General features: G+C 41.5%; 1 protein-coding gene across 2 annotated transcripts in view; it reads right to left on the reverse strand.

The window, feature by feature from the left end:
* Positions 1 to 19,844, reverse strand: part of tln1 (talin 1) — a 74,443-nt gene that overhangs the window by 12,559 nt on the left and 42,040 nt on the right. For both annotated transcript variants that reach the window (XM_057320771.1, XM_057320772.1), the window contains exons 2-29: positions 14,655 to 14,817; positions 10,965 to 11,062; positions 10,725 to 10,854; positions 10,374 to 10,526; positions 10,099 to 10,241; positions 9,780 to 9,907; positions 9,612 to 9,672; positions 8,790 to 8,894; positions 8,116 to 8,271; positions 7,515 to 7,616; positions 7,024 to 7,100; positions 6,722 to 6,902; positions 6,502 to 6,615; positions 6,173 to 6,281; positions 5,890 to 6,098; positions 4,772 to 4,870; positions 3,339 to 3,506; positions 2,731 to 3,025; positions 2,394 to 2,560; positions 2,179 to 2,307; positions 1,962 to 2,075; positions 1,690 to 1,803; positions 1,475 to 1,609; positions 1,244 to 1,372; positions 1,041 to 1,143; positions 755 to 963; positions 460 to 579; positions 59 to 256 (exon numbers count right to left, since the gene is read on the reverse strand). In XM_057320771.1, coding sequence (XP_057176754.1) covers positions 59 to 256; positions 460 to 579; positions 755 to 963; positions 1,041 to 1,143; positions 1,244 to 1,372; positions 1,475 to 1,609; positions 1,690 to 1,803; positions 1,962 to 2,075; positions 2,179 to 2,307; positions 2,394 to 2,560; positions 2,731 to 3,025; positions 3,339 to 3,506; positions 4,772 to 4,870; positions 5,890 to 6,098; positions 6,173 to 6,281; positions 6,502 to 6,615; positions 6,722 to 6,902; positions 7,024 to 7,100; positions 7,515 to 7,616; positions 8,116 to 8,271; positions 8,790 to 8,894; positions 9,612 to 9,672; positions 9,780 to 9,907; positions 10,099 to 10,241; positions 10,374 to 10,526; positions 10,725 to 10,854; positions 10,965 to 11,062; positions 14,655 to 14,784 — 3,876 coding nt within the window. In that variant the 5' untranslated portion in view covers positions 14,785 to 14,817. The remainder of the gene's footprint in view (positions 1 to 58; positions 257 to 459; positions 580 to 754; positions 964 to 1,040; positions 1,144 to 1,243; positions 1,373 to 1,474; positions 1,610 to 1,689; positions 1,804 to 1,961; positions 2,076 to 2,178; positions 2,308 to 2,393; positions 2,561 to 2,730; positions 3,026 to 3,338; positions 3,507 to 4,771; positions 4,871 to 5,889; positions 6,099 to 6,172; positions 6,282 to 6,501; positions 6,616 to 6,721; positions 6,903 to 7,023; positions 7,101 to 7,514; positions 7,617 to 8,115; positions 8,272 to 8,789; positions 8,895 to 9,611; positions 9,673 to 9,779; positions 9,908 to 10,098; positions 10,242 to 10,373; positions 10,527 to 10,724; positions 10,855 to 10,964; positions 11,063 to 14,654; positions 14,818 to 19,844) is intronic.

Genomic DNA, 19,844 nt, shown 5'->3' on the forward strand with positions numbered 1-19,844 from the left:
TTTAAACTTTTAAAGATTCCCAACACCAATTTATATTAAATCAAACAACATTCCATACTTGGGACTGTCCAGCCATGTCCACTCCAGCCTGCAGGAAGTGATTGAAGTCCTGACCGAACTTTCCGGAGGCTTTGGCTAGGTCCTGGGTGGTGCCGCGCGATGCCTGCACGAGCTCATTGGCTGACTGGTTCAGTCCGGCTGCCGCCTCGTTCAGATTGGCCTGAGCTTCCTGGAAGTTCTTCCCACTCGCCGGAAACTGAAAACACATCCGATGTGTGAATATCATCCAAAATCAAATGAAGCCGTTGTTAAAATCTATTTGAATATTTTTCCAACGACAATTGGTTGATGTTCACTGAATAATGTATGTCCGTTCTCAGCGCCTGAACCAAAAAAGAGGGAAGGAATAAAAACAAAGACACTGTCAATCTGAATGTCTAAAATGATCCCAGGACTCACTTTATCAGACAGGAGTTTCTTGCTGGCTTCTCCTACAGTTCTGATGGCGTTATCCACGTCTCTCTGACCGGGCAGACAGTTGACAGAGCGGTTCAGCGCCTGAGACACAGCTTTGGCCACCTGAGAAAACACACACACATCCATCATCAAGCAAAAGTCCATTGATCCCAATCCTAGACACACGGCAGGCCATTATCTTCTCACAATAATGAACCAAATCTCCCATCCGTAATTACCAGGGAGGTTTCGTTACTGAATTTAGCTTTCATTATGAAGTACTGAAGTCGAGCTGAACCTGGGCCAGTCTCTGCTGACTGTCTGGGTCTCCCGGCTTGGCGACGGCTCTCTTGGTCTCCTCGATGAGGCTGGCAGACTTGTCCATGACGTCTCCGGCGCAGTCCAGTATGGCGTTACGAGCTTGAGGGTCTTCTGTATTGGCGGCGACTCCACGGGCAGCGGACGCCAGTGAACGCAGAGCCTGAGCCACGTCACGAGCAGCCATGCCTGCAAAACACACCGACACATGCTGATCATCCGCAACACGACGGGTCTGTTAGTTTTCACTGGATGGATGGAGTTACCTGTGTAGTTCTCATTGCCTTGTGTAGCTTCGCTGAGCAGCTGAGCGATAGCAGAGCTTACAGCTTTAGTGCCGGAGCCCAAATCCTGCGAGCATTTCTCCAACTAAACACAGAAAGCACACGTCAGAACCCTTTCATATGACGTGCACAAATAATGTGCATCAATCTGCAGGCCTGTAAACGTGTGTATGCATGACACTCACGGTTTCTCCGGGCAGAGGCTTGAGTTTGCCCTGGGCGGCTGAAGCTTTAGCCTCCTGCATGTCTCTCTCCAGCCCGCGGACCACTGTGAGAGCATTATCAATCTCCAGAGGGCCGCACGTGTCCTGAGCCTGACGAGACATTTTTAACTCGTTCATTGAAACAACGACTGGAAGACTTTGATGCACACAAACGACATTAAGATCTTTGGCTATAACATGCTGCCACTGTACCTTCTGGGCCGCGGTGCGGAGTTCAGCCAGAGCGCTGGCCAGGTTTTTGGCACACTGACTGAGCTGCATGGCAGACGCCTGGTCGCTGATGGTGGGAACCGTGGCTTTGGCCGCGGTCACCATCTTGGCTCCGGGCTGCCAGTGAACACAACAGACGTGAGCACAAACCATACACATCGGCTCTTAATTACAGGAAGTGAAGGTATGAAGAGAACCTGAAGGAAGTTCTGACTGGCTCCGATCAGAGCGAGCTGAGCACTGGGGCTGTCGGGCTGAGCCTGACTGCCTCTCACACCCTGAACAAGCTGAGGGATCTGATCCGCCACCGCCTGTCAATCAAACCAACAAGACACATTTCAGTTTCCTTAATGCAAAATCATTATTCCAAAGAATTCCAAAGAAAACAAAATGATTATAAATCATGATGTATTATTGCTCATGTGAACTTGTTTTGATCCTACAGAAACAGGAAGTGGGCGTCACTCACCTTGCAGCTCTGTACGAGCTGTTGCTGGGCTGCGGGGTTCTTATTGGAGGAAGCAGCATTCTGGGCAGCGGCTATAGTCTGAGTGGCGGCCGCGGCGGCTTGTTTCGCTGCATTCTGACAAAAACAAACAACACAAATATATCAAAGCTCCATCTTTTAACGCAGACTCCATGTGATTGGATACAGCATCAAAATAGCGAGTGTGATATGTCCTCACCTCTAGTTTGTTGACCAGTCTCTTTTTAATGGCGTTCTGCGCGGCTGCGTTGGTGGCCATGCGCAGACCCTCTGCAGCCTCACGCAGTTTCTGCTGCTGTTCCTCGCTGTCTGGGTTCGCAGCGGCGCCCTGCCGTCACACACACAGCGGCAACCGTTAGCGCTCCGCATTCAGACCCAGTCACGCTAACACACACTGATGGTTTCGCATCTTACCTTGGCAGCCTCCACCATTTTGGCGGTGGCGTCGGCGAGCAGTTTGGCTGCAGAGAGGAGTTTGCGCGAGTTCTCGAGGTCGGACTCGCCCTCCGCGTCTGCCTTGATGGCGTTAACCAAATCAGAGGTGGCCTGAGCCAATATCCGTGCCTGACGCACCATCTCACCTACAAAGTCAACGTGTAATCAAAATGGTTTAATCAACGTTTCTGTGCGCTTTGTTTATCTGCACATGTTACTGTAAAGAAAAAATGTGAACATCGCTACACCCCCCCAGCTGCTGCAACCTTCAAGTTATCAGTCCCTACAATAGCTCATTCCCCGCCTCCCGTCATACCTGCGTCTCCCATTGAGCTGAAGATGTTATCCGTCACATCCAGGATGCGGTCGGTAGCCTCACCGTGACGTCCGATTGGCTGTCCTCCGCTAGCGTACTGTCTGATGTGCTGCAGGAGCTCATTGAGAGCATGGGTAACACCAGTGGCGGCCACGCCCACCTGTCTGAGCAGCTGCTCGTCATTGGTCGCCCCCTGTGACGCCTCCACGCAGCCCTCCACGGACTTCGCCACCAGCTTTCCAGCCTCGATGAGCTGTTCCTGACAGACAGGTGAGCTGATGGTGGGCGCCACTACCTGCACAACACAAACACAAGCATCGGGTCAACTTGGAGCAACTCGCACTAACATGTGTTAACTGCTGATTATTTGCCGTTAAAACATATTTAATTATGCACAGCTATTTTTTGTTTGATATGTCAAAGACCAAATGCTGATCCTTCCAAAAACTGGAATTTAAATGTCTCCTTATCTGTGTGGAGAGCAGAAATATGAAGAACTGCATTCGTTTACTTACTCATAAAGCAAAAAAACACTACACGAACTGTCCTCAAATCTAAACTTTCAGTCGAGTTCTAAAGGCCAGTGAGACATGAGCGTGGTGTCTCACCCGTGTGCAGGCCACTAGCTGTGATGTGGAGAGGGCACACTGGGTGGCAGCAGCGATCACTCGGTTCTGTTGGGTTGAGTCTTCAGTTTTCTGAGCAACGTTCTTAGCCTTTAACACCAGAGCGGCGGCCGCATTCGCCACAGCCTTCGCCAACTGCATCAACATATCCTGCAAACACACGACATCAACCTTCAGACTTACTCAACAACACTCACAATCTGCATCGATAATAGACATCACTATAACGGCAATTAAACCTTGATTAAACATCAAATTACTGTGTATATCTTCAATTAAAATGACGATTGTGTTTTGAATGAGTAGAATGATTGTTGAGTCTATCCACCAGTACTGTATTTGAGTTTATATAGCAAGTAATGCTTATACTGTTCTTATACAGACATATATAACAGATTGAGTAAACTGTACAGTTATGTGAGTGTATAAACACAGGGCGGTTACACATGTTTCCATTAAACTTCAACTGTGGTCACAAATGTGCTTTTTTGATAAGTGTCTGCTCCATATAAGGCCATTAAATGTGCCCATGAGCGTATCACAACCTTTCCCCTTCCCCACATAGGCTGTGTTAAGAGTGATAAGAGATAAAACTAGTGGTTCTGTTTAGAACAATATGACTGGTGAAATTCTTGGGATTAACTTTCAGAATCCCATTACTTGTTATTATTACTTAGCTGACAAACAATATTACAAATCTGCATTTAAACTGCACGATTGTTGTGACGGTGAACGTGAGACACATTCAGATCCATCTAGAAAATCCTCACTATCAATCATGATCTTTCATTCATTATCAATTTGAGAAAAAAACGATTTAAATTCCTCCCCGAGTATGTAAAAACAAATGATCCCGTCATGCACAGTATTATGGAAGTCGATGGGTTTAGCAGAAATGCTCTTCTATACACTCATATGAGTTTCTGAATCCAGTGTCTGGAGTCTGTCCACAGGGTTATTTCATCATTATGAGAGCAAATTTGTGAAACATCTCTAAGGCAGGACTCCCATGCAGAGAAACAAATTGAATAAAATGATTGATTTTCAATGGAATGATGGGAGTACAGAACACTCCACAATAAGAGTCTAGTGACCCATTACCCTGTTATTTCTTGTGTGTCATGCATATATCCATCACAATCTCCATTAAAATGTAATTATCAAATAATGCATTAAATAAAAATGACTATGCTCGATTCAAGACTCATTTGCATGATTGGCTGGTGAATATCAATTTCTTGTTCTACGTTTTGTTACCAGTATATGACTATAAGGGAGTGTCCATCTGGATTGTATGAATGCTGCTGTACCTACAGACTGATGAGAACACACAGGTTAATGTATTACACTCATAGTACCAGTGTGTGTGTGTGTGTGTGTGTGTGTGTGTGTGCGTGCGCGCGCGCGCGCGAGACCTGGAAGTGCTGATCGGCATCGGACTCTCCGATATGCTGCAGGAGTTCACCGCTGGCCTGACCCACATTACCTGCCGCCTGCAGGAGGTTCTGACGTGGCTGAAAACACACACACACACACACACACACTCGTATCAACAAACGGATATTACAGGAAACATGAATACTGGAATATCTGCTATCTCTTTGTTAAATTAAAACGCTTTTTAACACTGTGCTGACACCTAGCGGCCACCTATGGCACTGTAACTCACATTAAACAGAGTTCATTTATTCTGCAAAACCGATTACAGCGATGTTCAGAGAGTCAGTCCCCACAGGATTTTGGAGATTTTTTATTTCTGTGGACAAAAAGTCTTGATTTTGGAGCGGCTTTGTTTATCGGATAAAGTAAAAAAAACCTACTTGAATTGGCAAGCAGGGTTCTTTTTTAAAACTACCACCTGCAAAAACATTACTTATTAATTTCCTATGATTAAAAGGCAACATGCAGCAAACTCATACCGCTTTAAGTCGCCAAGGCCCGCCCAACAGACCATTCTGACTGACAGGTCAAGCAACCAATCACGTTTTGTCTAATGCCGCTTCATGTTTATGGTTGTGGAAAAGTTTACAACAACGTTAATGAGTTTATGCCATGAACCTTTAAGCTATGCATAGCTTTAAGAAATCAGCGTTTAGTTGATCGTGATGAATGTTCATTGTCACCATTATTAACATGACAGCTTTCTTCGTACATCAGATGGCTTTGCGTTGTTTCCAGGCGAATTGTTTAAGAACGTGACACACGAGTCGGTGAGGCTGACTTGACTCAAAGCCACTAGATGGAAATCCTGTAACCTTTAGCCAAAAAAGCGTAACGGCTAATGCTGACGCCTTGGCTTCAGCGGAACGCAGGAAAGGAGACCAGAGGCTAGTTTTTTAATGGATGTCAAGCAGAAAACCTGCGACAATCTCAAAATTTTGTTGCCGCAGATTTTGTTTGATTATGTGTTCAATTCTGCCATCGCAAAATCCTGCAGGGACAGAAGTCTTACAGCAATTAATAGCACCCCTGATTCATGGGTGTGACTAGAGAATTTGGCAACTTCGTTACAAGAATACTACTACGGTAATACCTCAGTATTTGCGGGCTGAGCGGTCTTGAGCATCTCGGACACAGCACACGCCAGGTTCTTAGCAGCTCCCAGCAGCTGTTGTCCGTTTCCTCCCTCATCCTCCATCAGCGCCGCCAGAAGTTTGACACCCTTAGACATCTCCGTCAGGTTGGAGGAGATGGTGGTGACGGCACAGCCCACAGCAGTGTAATCCGTCTCCGCTGGGTCACCTGAGGAAGAAACTTATGTGAACGTGAACTCAGGACAAACAGCTGCTGCCTGTGGAGTGTTTGTGAGGCGTCACCTGCGGTCAGATTGACCATAGAGGCCGTTCCTGCGGTGATGGCGTCCACCTGAGAGTGGATTTCATGCTTAGACTCGTCCATTTTGTTCTTCCTCCAAGCTTGAGATGCCTAGATGACAGAAAGACAGCAAGCTGATGAGTGGCGTGGAATGCCATCGCAAAATATAACCCCTTTTTCCTTTCCCAATTGTTAATATCATTTGTGTTTTGTCTGCATTTGAACAAAACAATACAAACTAAAGCCAAAAGCGAGAGGCTTATCGCATGTTTTAACATTCTACATACCACAAATACAATCTGAAGAGATGTGGAATAATATTGTATCTTACAGCATCAGTGCCCAGAGGAGGAAGCGAGTCTAACTCATCGAGAGAAGCCTGGACCGCCCGTACCGCCTGCATACTGGAGTTAATGGTGCCGGTTAAAGCCTGCTGAGCTGACGTCTGAAACACACATCACAGGACAGCCAAAGTCATTGTTTAGTTGTGTACTTTAAGGTTTCAGGTATAAGAGAAGTGTTTTGTATAAGCCTGTAAACATGTATCTGACCAGAGGGGGCATGTGTCCTCTGTGCATCTGCCCGCTGGTGACATGTTGTTTGGCCTGGGGCATAGAGCCCATATGAAAGCTCTCTGGACCTCCTGCACCCGAGCGGATGATGGCTGGCAGAGCCACGGAGCCGGTTTCCACCTTCCCAACTTTATTAAACTGCTGCTGGAGTACGGTCGATCTGAAACACCATCACTCATGAAATCCACAGCTGAGACTTTGAGATGTCACAATGAATAACACCACACTAGACTTCGTCCCATCACGTACATAACATGAAGGACTGTAAAAATGAGCCTCACTTTTTGGGAGAGACAGAGTCTTCCAACATAGTTGATTCCTCATCTCCCTCCAGGCCGAAGTGATCTTTGCTTTTTTTCTGCAGATAAAAGTGAGTTCAGCGAGACGCTCGAGACAAGCATCTGGACTTTACTGGAAAGCAGATTGTATCTTTTTCTAGCAAGATTAGGCATCAAAGTTTGTTCACATCCAACGATTTCGCATGGACTTGTTACATTCAAAATAAAACTAGTCCCAGCGCTTGATGGATTATCAGGAAGTGTTGCCAACTCGAGCCTCGTTACAAGACACGCAATAAGAATCTCCGCTGCAAAAGATCAAGTCTCGTCTAGTCATAATCAGATTCTTGACCTTCTGACTTGCAAATATTCCAAGTGACAAAGCCAGCCAATCAGAGTGGAGTTATCCATATTATCCAAGTGATCGATTGTTTAGATTGGTGTGCTATGCGCATGACACATTGTAGTGATTTATATTGTTTATGGCACTTTACCTTTTTGAGAATAATGTCAATGTAGCCGGCAATAAGTTGTGCGATCTGTTCTCCTTCAGTAGTCTGAACTGAATAATAACCATCCTGATAGTCTCCAAAGTCCTGAAACATCAGAATTGAAATGAATATTTGGAATGTTTCCCTTCAGGTACTGTTCCTCCAAAAAAAAGTGTAAAAATGCTGTTGGTAGAACACTGAGGTAAAATGTTCCATTTCACACAAGAAAACTGAGACCCAAGACATCTGGGTGTTTTTTTTCATTCAGGAACAGTGCAAATGTTCTATATAGCGGCCAAATGTAGATTTATTCCTAATTTTGTCTGATATGTTGTCTACCGTTAGTACTTACTGCCACAGGTCAAACGTAACAGTAACAGGCATTCTAGTTGACTAACTACTGTGATGTTGACGTACCGGATATAAACAAGGCAAAACTCGTGACAACTTAACCATAATACTAACTAAACAGGGAAATTTTGAGGGTTGTAAACTTTAACACAATATCCACTGCGTTCATTTCTATAAAATTACTTTATTTTCCTAATGTAAATGTGAAACAACACAGCATCCGTAACAATAATGAGTACGTTTCGTTTAGTACCAGGGTGAAGCTCTTAGGGGAGGCCGCCCAGCGCTTGATGTTGGTCAGACTCCATTCCTGAATCACCTCTTTGGTTTTCTCATCCACTCTCATCGTACTCTCTTTAGTGATGCCCAACAAACGCGGCACAAGCTTGTTTTTGCCCTTCATTTTTTCCTGAAAGAGATATTAACATTACTGTTATAGACGGTTTCAAAGTGACAACATAAACAAACGTTACTGCGCATGCGCACGTTCGGGGGCTACTTTTAACTTCCGGTACACATTCACAAACAAAAGATTATTTCTGATAACAAGCAAAAAAACCCCGAAAAGAACCGTTAGATGGCTAAACTTGTCTCTCAAATATTTTGAATTTAGACTGCAATACCAAGCTCAACCGCTAGATGTCAATGCGAGCAAACTACAGGACCCATTCAACAAATTGTTTATTTAATAAAATGAACATACAACAAAACTCAACAAATCGTTTATTTAATACAATTATTATACAGTAAAATAATGATACAAATGAATATTAACATAAATTAAATATAAATAGTTATATTATTAGACACTAGCCAAACACAAATCGGAAGTTAACTGTGGGTCAGACACAAGCGTCCGATGAAGCAGTCAATAGCACAGTGCTGTTTCCTGATAACAGAGCTCATTTGTGACATGTTGACATTTACCTTGACTAAGAAGAAGGACACTCCGTAAGTCTTTAAAGATCTGGCGAGTTTGACGTAGCTGACTTTAGCCTCGATCTCAGTCATGTTCTGGCAGTTTTTATGTGCCTTAAAGGGACAAAAAGAAACGTGTTAAATGCAATGTTTGTGAAGCAGGGCTGTACTCGTATTTCTCAAACATTCTGCAAAGGGAAGACTTCTCTGTATTTTTTTATTAAAGAATGTGAAAACTTCAGCCCCAGCATATTTTTCCCCCAGCTCATATTATTTACACACTTACAGACATTTTACAGACCATTAAAGGGATAGTTCATCCAAAAATGAAAATAGTGTCATAAATTACTCACTCTCTAGATGTTCCAAATCTGTATACATTTCTTTGTTTGGTCAAACATATTTGGACGAATACTTTCAGTTCTTGGACCCCATTGACTACCATAGTAGGAAAAATGACAATGGTAGTCAAAAGGGCCCAAAAACAGTTTGCTAACAGAACAATTTTTTTTTTCTAATTATGTAGTAATGTAGTAATTATGTAGTAATTTTTTCTACTATGGTAGTCAATGGGGTCCAAGAACTGTTTGGTTACAAGCATTCTTCCAAATATCTTTCCCTGCGTTCTTCAGAACAAAGACATTTACATATACAGATTTGGAACAACTGGAAGGTGAGTAAATGATAACACAATTTTTTATTTTTGGGTGAACTGTCCCTTTATCATAACACTAGGAGGAAAAAACAATGAATGGTCAAAAAGCTGCAAGCGTTTTTATAAATGGATCATCCTCCCTGGATGCATGTCCTCAGCACGCTTGAACATCTCACCTGGAAGATTTTCCTCTCGCCCTTGTTCTTGATGTACTCCTTAGGCAGAAACTCTTTTAAACTGCATGAGACACAGCAAGCAGGAATCAACGTTTCAAGCAATTTGAACTCATTTATTGATTCATGCTGGTAAGCGATGAATAAAGATGTTTTGTATGAGATGCTCACTCTAAGAATCCTGGTTTGTGTTTGGACTCGTTGTGGTCTCCAAACTGGATCTGACACTGGTATCCAGCAAACTCACAGGCTTTATCAAAGGAAACGGGGTGAGAGCCGTTCAGAATGTCATCACGGGCCTGCAAGAACAGTAACATCAGTACCATGCAACAATACAACCCAATGTGAATACAACCAATCTGTCCAAGTATCCAAGCTAGGCCTGATGGTTAAAGCCACACTTCAAATGCCCGTGCGGCATCACAAAATCACATCCAATGACACGTTTATGTTCATTATACTCCTTTGACGATGCCATAATGCTCTTTACCTGCACATAAAGCAGATTGAGCTGCACGGGATCTCTAGAATCCACGTTCTGGTCGGAGTAGAAGAACTTTCTCCTGAGAAGAAGCATCTCCGACTCCTCCACGCCCTGCTCTCGCAGCGTCCGCCCGTGATCCAACCAATTCACTACAAACACGCACATACTATAAGTCAACTATACTAGATTCCAAGAAGTCATTTTAATCTTTGGCTGACTGTATGGTGTTTCAGCAAACTTCTTAACACGTTGAGAATGAACATGGAGAAAATGTAGCATACGCTCATCATCTGTATGAAGCTTCTGTTTGAGTTTCTCCATTTTTTTGTCATCCCTCATGAGCGTCTTGTCTTTTTTCAGGGTTCCTGTGGTCTCTTCCTTCTTCTCCTCGCCCACGTCACGCACCAGTGAGTACTCGTCATAATTTGTGATGCCTGAGAAACACAATGTTTAAAGATCTTCTGCTTCTTTCGTGTTGCTTCATTGAAACATCTGAAGATGTGCTAAATATTCCAAATACTGCAGATATGGCTTATTGCCAGATTTACATGTTCACGTGCTCTGGATAGTTTTTCGAGAACCTCTGATTATGATCTGATGTCTTCACATTAAGTCTTTGAGATGTCACTCACCTATCCTGGCGCAGATGGTCATTAGCATATCACTGACGGTTTTGGAGTCATCCACCATTACGGTTTTAACAGTGCCGTCCAACATCCGGATCTTCAGCGGTCTTTGTTTCTTCTTATACTCCAGAGTATCCTAATAAACATGTACAGATGTTTTTATTGACTTTCTAACAAGCCTCTCGCAATTAAAAATAGAATACATTTGGGTAATACTTTTTTGAGTAAAAATGTAAATAAACTGACCCCGTTTCTAAGCATGTAGTAATCCAGGGCTTTGCCAGCCTCCAGCCAAATGCCTTTCTTCGGGTCCTCATCTGACAGGAACAGACCGTAGTCATTGGCTGCAGAAGGACAGAGGAGTTAGACCAGCAAATCAGTAAAAGCATCTGATCCAGAGATAGATTTAACTGAAATGCTCTTACCAGAATTTAAAAACACTGAACAATCATTTGAAACACCTTCCATCACATTGCCATAAAAAAACTACATCGTTCAAAACTAGTATATTATAACATACATGAAAAAAGTAGTTGACACGTGGGTTTTATAATGGCCATTGGTAATATTGGGAAGGCAGTGTGGGCGATTGTTCAATATGAGGCTGATAGCACACAAATGAAATGACATTATAGGTGGGGAGGGTGATTTGGAAAGGTGCTAACTTTAGCCTTAAGCACTGAAATTATAATCCCACCCTCTGCGATTCGCCGTCCAAAGCCACGCCTCCTCCAAACACATGAACGTATTTCGTAAATCCATGTAACAATTACAAACTAAATCCATTTTAAAAGTTTGATTGTTGCTGCTTGTCTGCCATTCTCCCTACATTGACACAGCGGACGTGAGCGCGCTGCGGTGCAGATGATGTATGATGTCTGCGTGAACAGGGTGCGCAGTGGTATGCAAAATACGTTGGCTGAAAATGTACACATGACCAGTCACAGCGTTCGGCCAGAACGTTTTGATTGGGTGAACGTTTTTTGGTCTATACGCCTTTCACAGACGATATATAATTATAAAAATATTACTTGACCACTATACTTCTTCATTGCTATCAGGATGTAAAGAGATTTCCAACCAACATGACAAAAAAAATTTCTGGACAGGATCACCCACCCTGCCTTTAAATGAGACATAGAAAACGGGTCAAACTTTTAGCGTGCATAACTTGCCTATTTAGCGCCGTGTAGCTTCAAAACAGACTTGAATGCATGAAAAGATACAGTACATGACACTATGATAACTGCGGACGGTTAAACATGGCGGAAATTACAGAAATATATACAAGAATTCAAATGTATTACTAAGCCATTTCATACAATGTTGGTATCTCATACACATCACATGACTGAGCTTTTATTTCGGGCTACACTGGCGTTGGATTCAGAAGACGAGCAGCGTCTAGTTTAAATGTTACCAAAAACAACACGCATATCTGAGGAAGAGCCAGTCAGGCGATTTTTGATTTCTGTCAGAAGAAATATTCTCAGTTTTGCTTGAATTTGAAAGAGATAGTTCACCCAAAAATGAAAATTCTGTCATCTTTTACACACCCTCTTGTCATTTCAAACCGGTATGACTTTCTTTCTTCCGCAGGACACAAAAGAAGATATTTTGAAGAATGTTGTTAACTGGACCCCATTCACTTGCATTGGTTTTGTGTCCATACAATGTACGGTTTCGGTTACCGGCATTCTTCAAACTATCTGCTTTTGTGTTCTGCGAAAGAAAGAAAGTCATACAGGTTTGAAATGACAACATTTTTGGGTGAACTATCACTTTTCCCCCACGGCAGCAAATGCTAACTTGGCATTTCTTAAGATGTACGTTGCAAATGAGATTATCATAGAGAGAAAGATTATCATTGAGCAAAAAATGCATTCAAAGTATTCTTTCTGTATACGTGTTCCCTGAGAATTGAACACACAACCTCATCCAATGCTCTACCAACTGAGCTACATGAAGACTATTCCTATCAAACCTAATGTCTGTCAATACATCAGGTGATTTTGAAAACAATGCTTGGTTTGATAGTATCTAATAAGTATATTAAGAATCATTGACTCAAACTTGACCCAAAACGTGTCTCCGTGAACATCCACCTCATATCACAACAATCCACTGCACTATGATTTTCATTCCTGGCTTCTTCTCTCAGGGGTTAAACGAAACATGCCAGCGCTGACGGGCAAGCTGTTAGAGACTGCTGCACATTCCACATGAGCTGTTGGGTTTGGACGAGAGCGTCCGTCAATGAGACGAATGACTCACAGGTTAGGACAAGCATGCAGAGGAGTCTGTCCAGCAGCGCTGTGATTACATAACATCTGGGTCTCAGCCGCACCCTCATACACTCCCATTATAGTGCAGCAGTGCAAACTAAACTTACATCGTACTTCTGGAGTATTTTTGGCTTGTCAGGTATTTCTTTTTCTTCACTTTTTGGAGGGAAATTTTACAATGAGAAGCCAAAAACTGAGATATTAGGCTAGGATTATAGTCGCTTCCAGTGGCATCAGAATGTGTGTTAAATACTATAAATAGCATTTCATAACAGACGAGGTCTCATATTATGAGGGAATTGAGGGAATATGACGTCATATGCTTTTCTATTTGCTCTTCGAATTATAAACTTCATCTTGCTTACACATGATCAGAAAACTGCAAAATCTGAGACAGTATACAATCTATGCTTTCAAGAATGCCAATAAAACCGGTCCAACTGTGGTGTGGTGAAGTTACACTCGTACGCCGGGTTCAGATTTCTAGTGTCTGTTTTACATTATAATCCTATGGAGTAAACCGTGTTTTCAAAAAACGCCCCGAGCGCTTTTTTAAACGCAAGCGCCGGCATCTTTTTCTGCAGCTCAGAGCATCTTTTGAGGTTGAAAAAAGTTCAACTTTTCAGCAATAAACGCCCTACGTCAAGCTCCCTTTTCACAGCTAACCAATGACAGAGACCTGTCATTTCCATAACAACATGCGGAGGCTCAAGCTCGAAAAAATAAAATGGCGGCCGAAAAACCTGTTGGAGGATGGTTTTGTATAAATGTAAGTTTAATTTTCACTTTCAACAACTGTCTGTAACCAAACGTAGCTTTCCTGTGGCTCAGTGGTTAGAGAATGGCGCTAGCAACCCCAAGGTCATGGGTTTGATCCCAGGGGATTGCACATAGTCAGAAACAAATGTATAGTACAATGCAATCAATGTAAGTCGCTTTGGATAAAAGTGTCTGCCAAATGCAGAGATGTAAATGTAAACGCTGCCAGTGTTTTTTTTTTTTTTACTAAAAAGCACCTTGTTAACTTTTCCTTGTCAAACAAGAAGTCAAGTCTGAACACAGCCATAGACTGTATAAAACATGGATGCAGTGTCCGTGACATCACCCATAGGTTTGTGAAAAGCAATTCTGAAGCTGAAAGTGGGCGGAGCCGGCCATCGCCATCTTAGCAGCACGCCACCACACGTCACTCCCAGTTAATCGAAAATGGGCAAAAAGGCGGGGCGTGGGTAGAGCTGAAATGCCTGGTTGGTGAAACCACCTGTCACTCAAGTGACCACGCCCTTAATTATGCTGAATTTTAAGGCTTAATATAATGTAAACGGATCAGGTATGAAAAATAAAAAAGGGCAAAATTAGCTATATAGACCAAAAACATTTTTACCAGGCTGTAAACATGTTTTTCTCTACTATAAAGTTAGCATTTTAACATGGGCTTCTTTTGGAGCCAGTCTCTAGAGGCCAGTCAATGAATTGCAGTTTAAGTCACTTTCGTGTTGATTTCACGAGAGAGACCGGAAGGTTGCCGCTCGGTTACACTTGACTTACTAAGCTTCTTCAGACGTGGTACGGAACAGGATATGACGTCATACTCAAGGATTTCTGTTTGACATCAAACAAACAACAAAAACAAATCTAAAGAGTGACTCACGCTGGCCGAGCTGTGCCTCTGGTACTCTCTCCCTGATGATGCGACAGGCGTCGTACACCATCGTGGAGGGCTCGAACTGCATCGTCTTCACCACATTCCCCACCCCGATCTTCAGCGACAGCGCCACCATGACTGACACTATGCGACCGTGCCGCTGCTACTCCTGCAAAACAAATATGGCACAAAAACCATTAACAAAGACAGAAATGGTAAATGTTTCCATGAGTCGTACACGAGCACCCGCTGATTTAGCATATTCACATGCACACCAGTAATGTTGTTATAGCAGTAGTTCTCAAACTGGGGGCCGTGGCCCCTGGGGGGACCCCGAGATGGATCCAGGGGGGCCACAGATTTTGTGGCATTTTATGAAATATAGAAATTGATCATAGATTTTATGCAATCAAACATCAGAAAAATAAGACCACCAGACAAAAGAATTGATGTTTCAGCATTGTATAACCGAATATGTTTTTGTTTAAATAAAAATGTTAAATTTAAGATTATAAGTCTTTATTTGGGGGGCCGCAAGCGATGCACTCTACACAAAGCGGGCCTTACAACGAAAAAGTTTGAGAACCACTGTGTTATAGGGTACGTTTATAAAAGCTACTAAAACATCCTTTGTCCAATTGCTTACTTGTGGCTTAATTTAACTGTTGTCTGTGAAACCAGGCCTTAAAATTAAACAAGTGTATAGACAGTATAATGACTTTTGTATTTCCTTTGAATTTCCGTGTACATGTTACAATGACAATAAAGAAGTTCTTTTGTACAACATTCATTTTTTGTATAGAAAGTGCTGTGCTACTGTGGTTTTGGAAACAGTGGGGCTGAATCAGTGGTGATGTTCGCGTGTTTAGTTTGAGTCTTCAGACAGGACAGGCTGAATTGGGGATTTCAGTCTGAGCTTTAATGGGAAACAAGGAACCAGGACAGAAGTTCCTTTTTTTCCACTGTTATTTAAGATCGCTGAAGTAACAGCCAAGCGCTGCTAGTGCTAGAAATCACTTTCAAACAAAAAAAAAACATTGTCCCAAAAACACATTCCTAAGAAAAACCTCTCAGCTATGGGAAACACAGGAGCAGAGAATGCTGGGAAAAAAGAATACAGACTATACAGAACGAGATCTTTGATCAAAGGGTTTGAAATAGAGATAGGTTGGCAAATTCTTTTAACCGAAAACAGTTCATAGCACAATCCGCTACGAACAGTTAAGCAACAAACATTTGATGTAACGTGAAGTGTGATTGTGTTCCTTTAAGGAATTTGATCATTTGGGTAAAAATATTTCAGACGCTTCTAACAGTAAACTCTTTCCACGACACTCATAGGAAACATGTCCTGTGTGTGATTTGTCATGTGATCTCTCTGTACCGTACTCTTAAACACAGTTATTACATTTACCCTCATGAATGTAGCAGATGCTTGTATCCACAGGGATCTCTAGTGCATTCAGGGAACACAGCAGATCTAATCCTACATGTAAACATAGCTTTGTACACTACACTTATTGATAGCCCTTCAGACAAAATGTTAAATGCTTTCTCATTTGTAATTGGATTTGGATAAAACCATCTGCTAAATAGATAGATGCAAATGTAAAAAGTAGGGATGCACGGATACCACTTTTTCCTTTGCCGATCTGATTCTGATACCTGAATTCGGAGTATCGGCCGATACCGATCCGATACTAGCACTGTTTTTCTTGATCAACGTAGAATTGCATATATTTGTATCTTTTATTGCCAGAGGTGGATAGTACTTATGTATTTTCAAATGTACTTGAAAGTAAAAATGCTTATGAAAATATCATATATGAGTGTTTTTACTTTGGACAAAAAATACTTCCCTACATAATAAAGCACATCATGCTTTTTACTCCATTACATTTCATAAATAAATGTTGTTTTTAACCTTTTAATCCTTGAGTACATTAAAATCTACCACTTTCTTTTACTTAAGTAGTTTTACTTTTAAAAGTAAAAATGTAGGATTTTTTCAATGTAATTAAGTACTGTATTAAAGGTAAAAAACATATAAAAATGTATTTATAAATTGTACTGGAGTGTGATGTAATGCCTTACAATGTAGTCTCATAAAGTACAGGGCCCGTATTCACAAAACATCTTAAGGCTAAAAGTAGCTCCTAACTTGACAAAACTCTTAAAAATGGGCGTGTCAGTCCTAATTTTAGGACTCCTACATTTTTGTGCTAAGAGTATTTCACAAAGCGTTTTAGCGCTAAAACTAGCTCCTAAACCTGTGAGACGTTAGGAGCAGTGAAGAGGACTCCTAAGTCACTAAGACCAACTCACAACAATCCTAAAATGGCTGTAACACCGGCAGTCTACCTTGAAACGTAAACATTTTAGAAAGATTTCATGACAATGAGCTTAACCATGAAGACTATGTGCTAACTGTGTTTATGAGACAGGCAAAATGCTTACAATTAGCTGAACATATACTTTACATATATATGAACAGTTTTTTTTAGCAAAAGATAACTCCTTTTTTAAATATTTCAAAAATCATGTTTATTGTGTTATCATGCGTTTATTCTGTTTTACTGTATTTGTTAGCTGTATTTTTTAAAGTTATTGTTACTTAATAAAAAAACAAACAAAAAACTGTTTGATTGATATTAATTGGAATGCACAATAAAAACTGTTTTTGTAAATGAACTCTTCACTTGTTTAATTAGTAACTTACTAATATTTACTAACTAACCAACTCTATATTTTATAATCTTAATTTGAATATGGCAACAATTATATATTAAAATATTTTATTTGAATACAAGTACATTTTTATTTTTAGATCTTAATTTAAATGTGTCAGCGTGATACCTCTAATATTATATACTAATATTATATAATATTCCTATGAATAAATGACTGACAGAGACCCATCTTCTATCAGCCAATCACTGTGGTCATTGTCAGTAAGCTTGCTGACATCATCCATAGCAACGAGGTCAACCCCGCACTTTCTCTTAGCTTAACATTTATTTCTGCTTCTTAGTAAGAGTTGCTCTCAGCAGTGTTGTGAATAAGTTTTAAGTAGAAACTCGTAGCTAAAAACTTTTACAGCTGTTTAGGAGAGCTCTTAGTGGTAAGATAAAATGTTTTGTGAATACTGGCCCAGATACTTAAAAAATGTACTCGAGTAAGATACTACTATCTCTGCACAAAACTATCACCGTATAAAAGTCTCCAATGCAGAGTGGAACAGACTCGCTCATGCGCATCCTGGACACAGAATGATGCGCTTAATGAATGCGATTCTACGTTATTTACAGTCATGCTCATTGCGGACGCAGAATGATGCGCTTAATGCACCCGCTTCACTCACGAGCATCCCGGACTCATAATGATCCACGGGCAACGCAACGGATCGGATGTGAATGGAACCCGTCAGTCCGATACCCAATCCAGCAAAAAAGACCCACATCGGCCCCAATTCTGATCCAGAGTATCGGATCGGTGCATCCCTAGTAAAAAGTCTGTAAGAATGACTTCAGAAGTATTAAAGACAAAATATAACAACAGACAATCTGTTACACTGCACTACTAAAATACAAGTTTTATCAACTACTAAAGAGTTACTTACATCTCCCAAGCGTTTACATTAATTGCAGTAATTTCATGCTGTGTGAAAAATGACCAACCAGATCAATTTCAGGAACAACGTCTGTGTCTGGACTAAAGGAAACGAAAGATCTGCAGATCTATAAATGAACAGAGTCTTTGTGAACTGTGTGTGTGTGTCTATTGTTCAGTCACAGCAACTGAGATTAATGGAGTGTTGAGCTGTGTGTTCAGAACAAAGGCAGACGATATAACTACATTATCTATGTCACAACACATAATTAACTGATGGACACAAACTTCTGAAGAACACATTTACTGCTCTGCTTACATGTTTCTACAGTGCCAAAAAAAGACAAGTTTAACTTTTCGCATTAGCTCGCAAACCAAAACAAGGTGTAAAAACACAAGTCACTGCACTTCTGGCTGCATCCTGCAACCAAACCCTGCCTGTAAAAAGCTGAACTGAGTTGCAAGACTGAGTGCTGTACAGCTGTGGTATAAATAGTCTCTTTTAATGGTTTTATGTGGACCAGGAAAGAATCCCAATCGCAGGTCAGTGACCCTGATCCGGCATCAAGAACGCTACTGTCCCACACTCACAACACCCACAAGAAAACAGAGTCATAAACTGAGAACTAAAAGCTTTTTATGAGACTTTCTAATGACGTTTCATACGTGTGTCAACGTGCAAGTTTGTGGCTTGAGATGTGTGAAACAGCACACAGCATAAAACACTGTTAGAGGAATGCAGGACATGTTCAAATGCAACGCAATAGCAGACAAAAGTACAAGGCATGTGGTATTCTTATCAGACAAGGAACAACATGTATTTTCTTTATGCAAACTTTGCATAAATTACAGCTGATCTGAAGGCAGTGTAAAGATAAAGCCAGAAAACCATCTCTTTTAATAGAATGCGAATCACATGTCTATAAAAGTGTTTCATGTGCATGAGTCTACATGTGACACTACATATGATAATTTTTTCTCATAGCAAATGGGAGTTGTGGTCATGCAGTAAAGCGTGCAATGAGGTCAGCGAATCATTTTGGCATCAGTCATTTTTTAGCTCAGACAACACATTCACACACAGCATAATGCATATAAAGAGGCACAAGATGGTTTATCAAATTTCCAGTAGTGGTGAAACGGATCATGGTTGATCTGTGATCCGTATGGCAGTGATTCTAAAACATTTTCGCTGTAAGGCCCCTTTGTGTAGAGTGCAGCGCTTTGCGGCCCCCCCAAATAAAGACTTATAATCTTTAACTTATAAACCATATTGAGTTATACATTGCTGGAACATCAATACGTTTGGTTGGTGGTCTTATTTTTCTAATGTTTGATTGCATAAAATCTAAGACAAATTTCTATATTACATCAAATCTGTGGCCCCCTGGATCCATCTTGGGAGCCCCCAGTTTGAGAACCACTGCCGTATGGATCGTGCTCTATGGTTAGGAATGCATATACCCATGAATAAATGTTTACTCATCATAGAGTAAAAGAGTTTTAGCGCGGACACACTCTCGAGTACAATATGAAAGAATGTATATCTTAACTTAAATTTACTCCATGATCGTCACCTCATAACAC

This window comes from Triplophysa rosa, linkage group LG22 (genome assembly GCF_024868665.1).
Source record: "Triplophysa rosa linkage group LG22, Trosa_1v2, whole genome shotgun sequence".
NCBI classification, from domain to species: Eukaryota; Metazoa; Chordata; class Actinopteri; order Cypriniformes; family Nemacheilidae; genus Triplophysa; species Triplophysa rosa.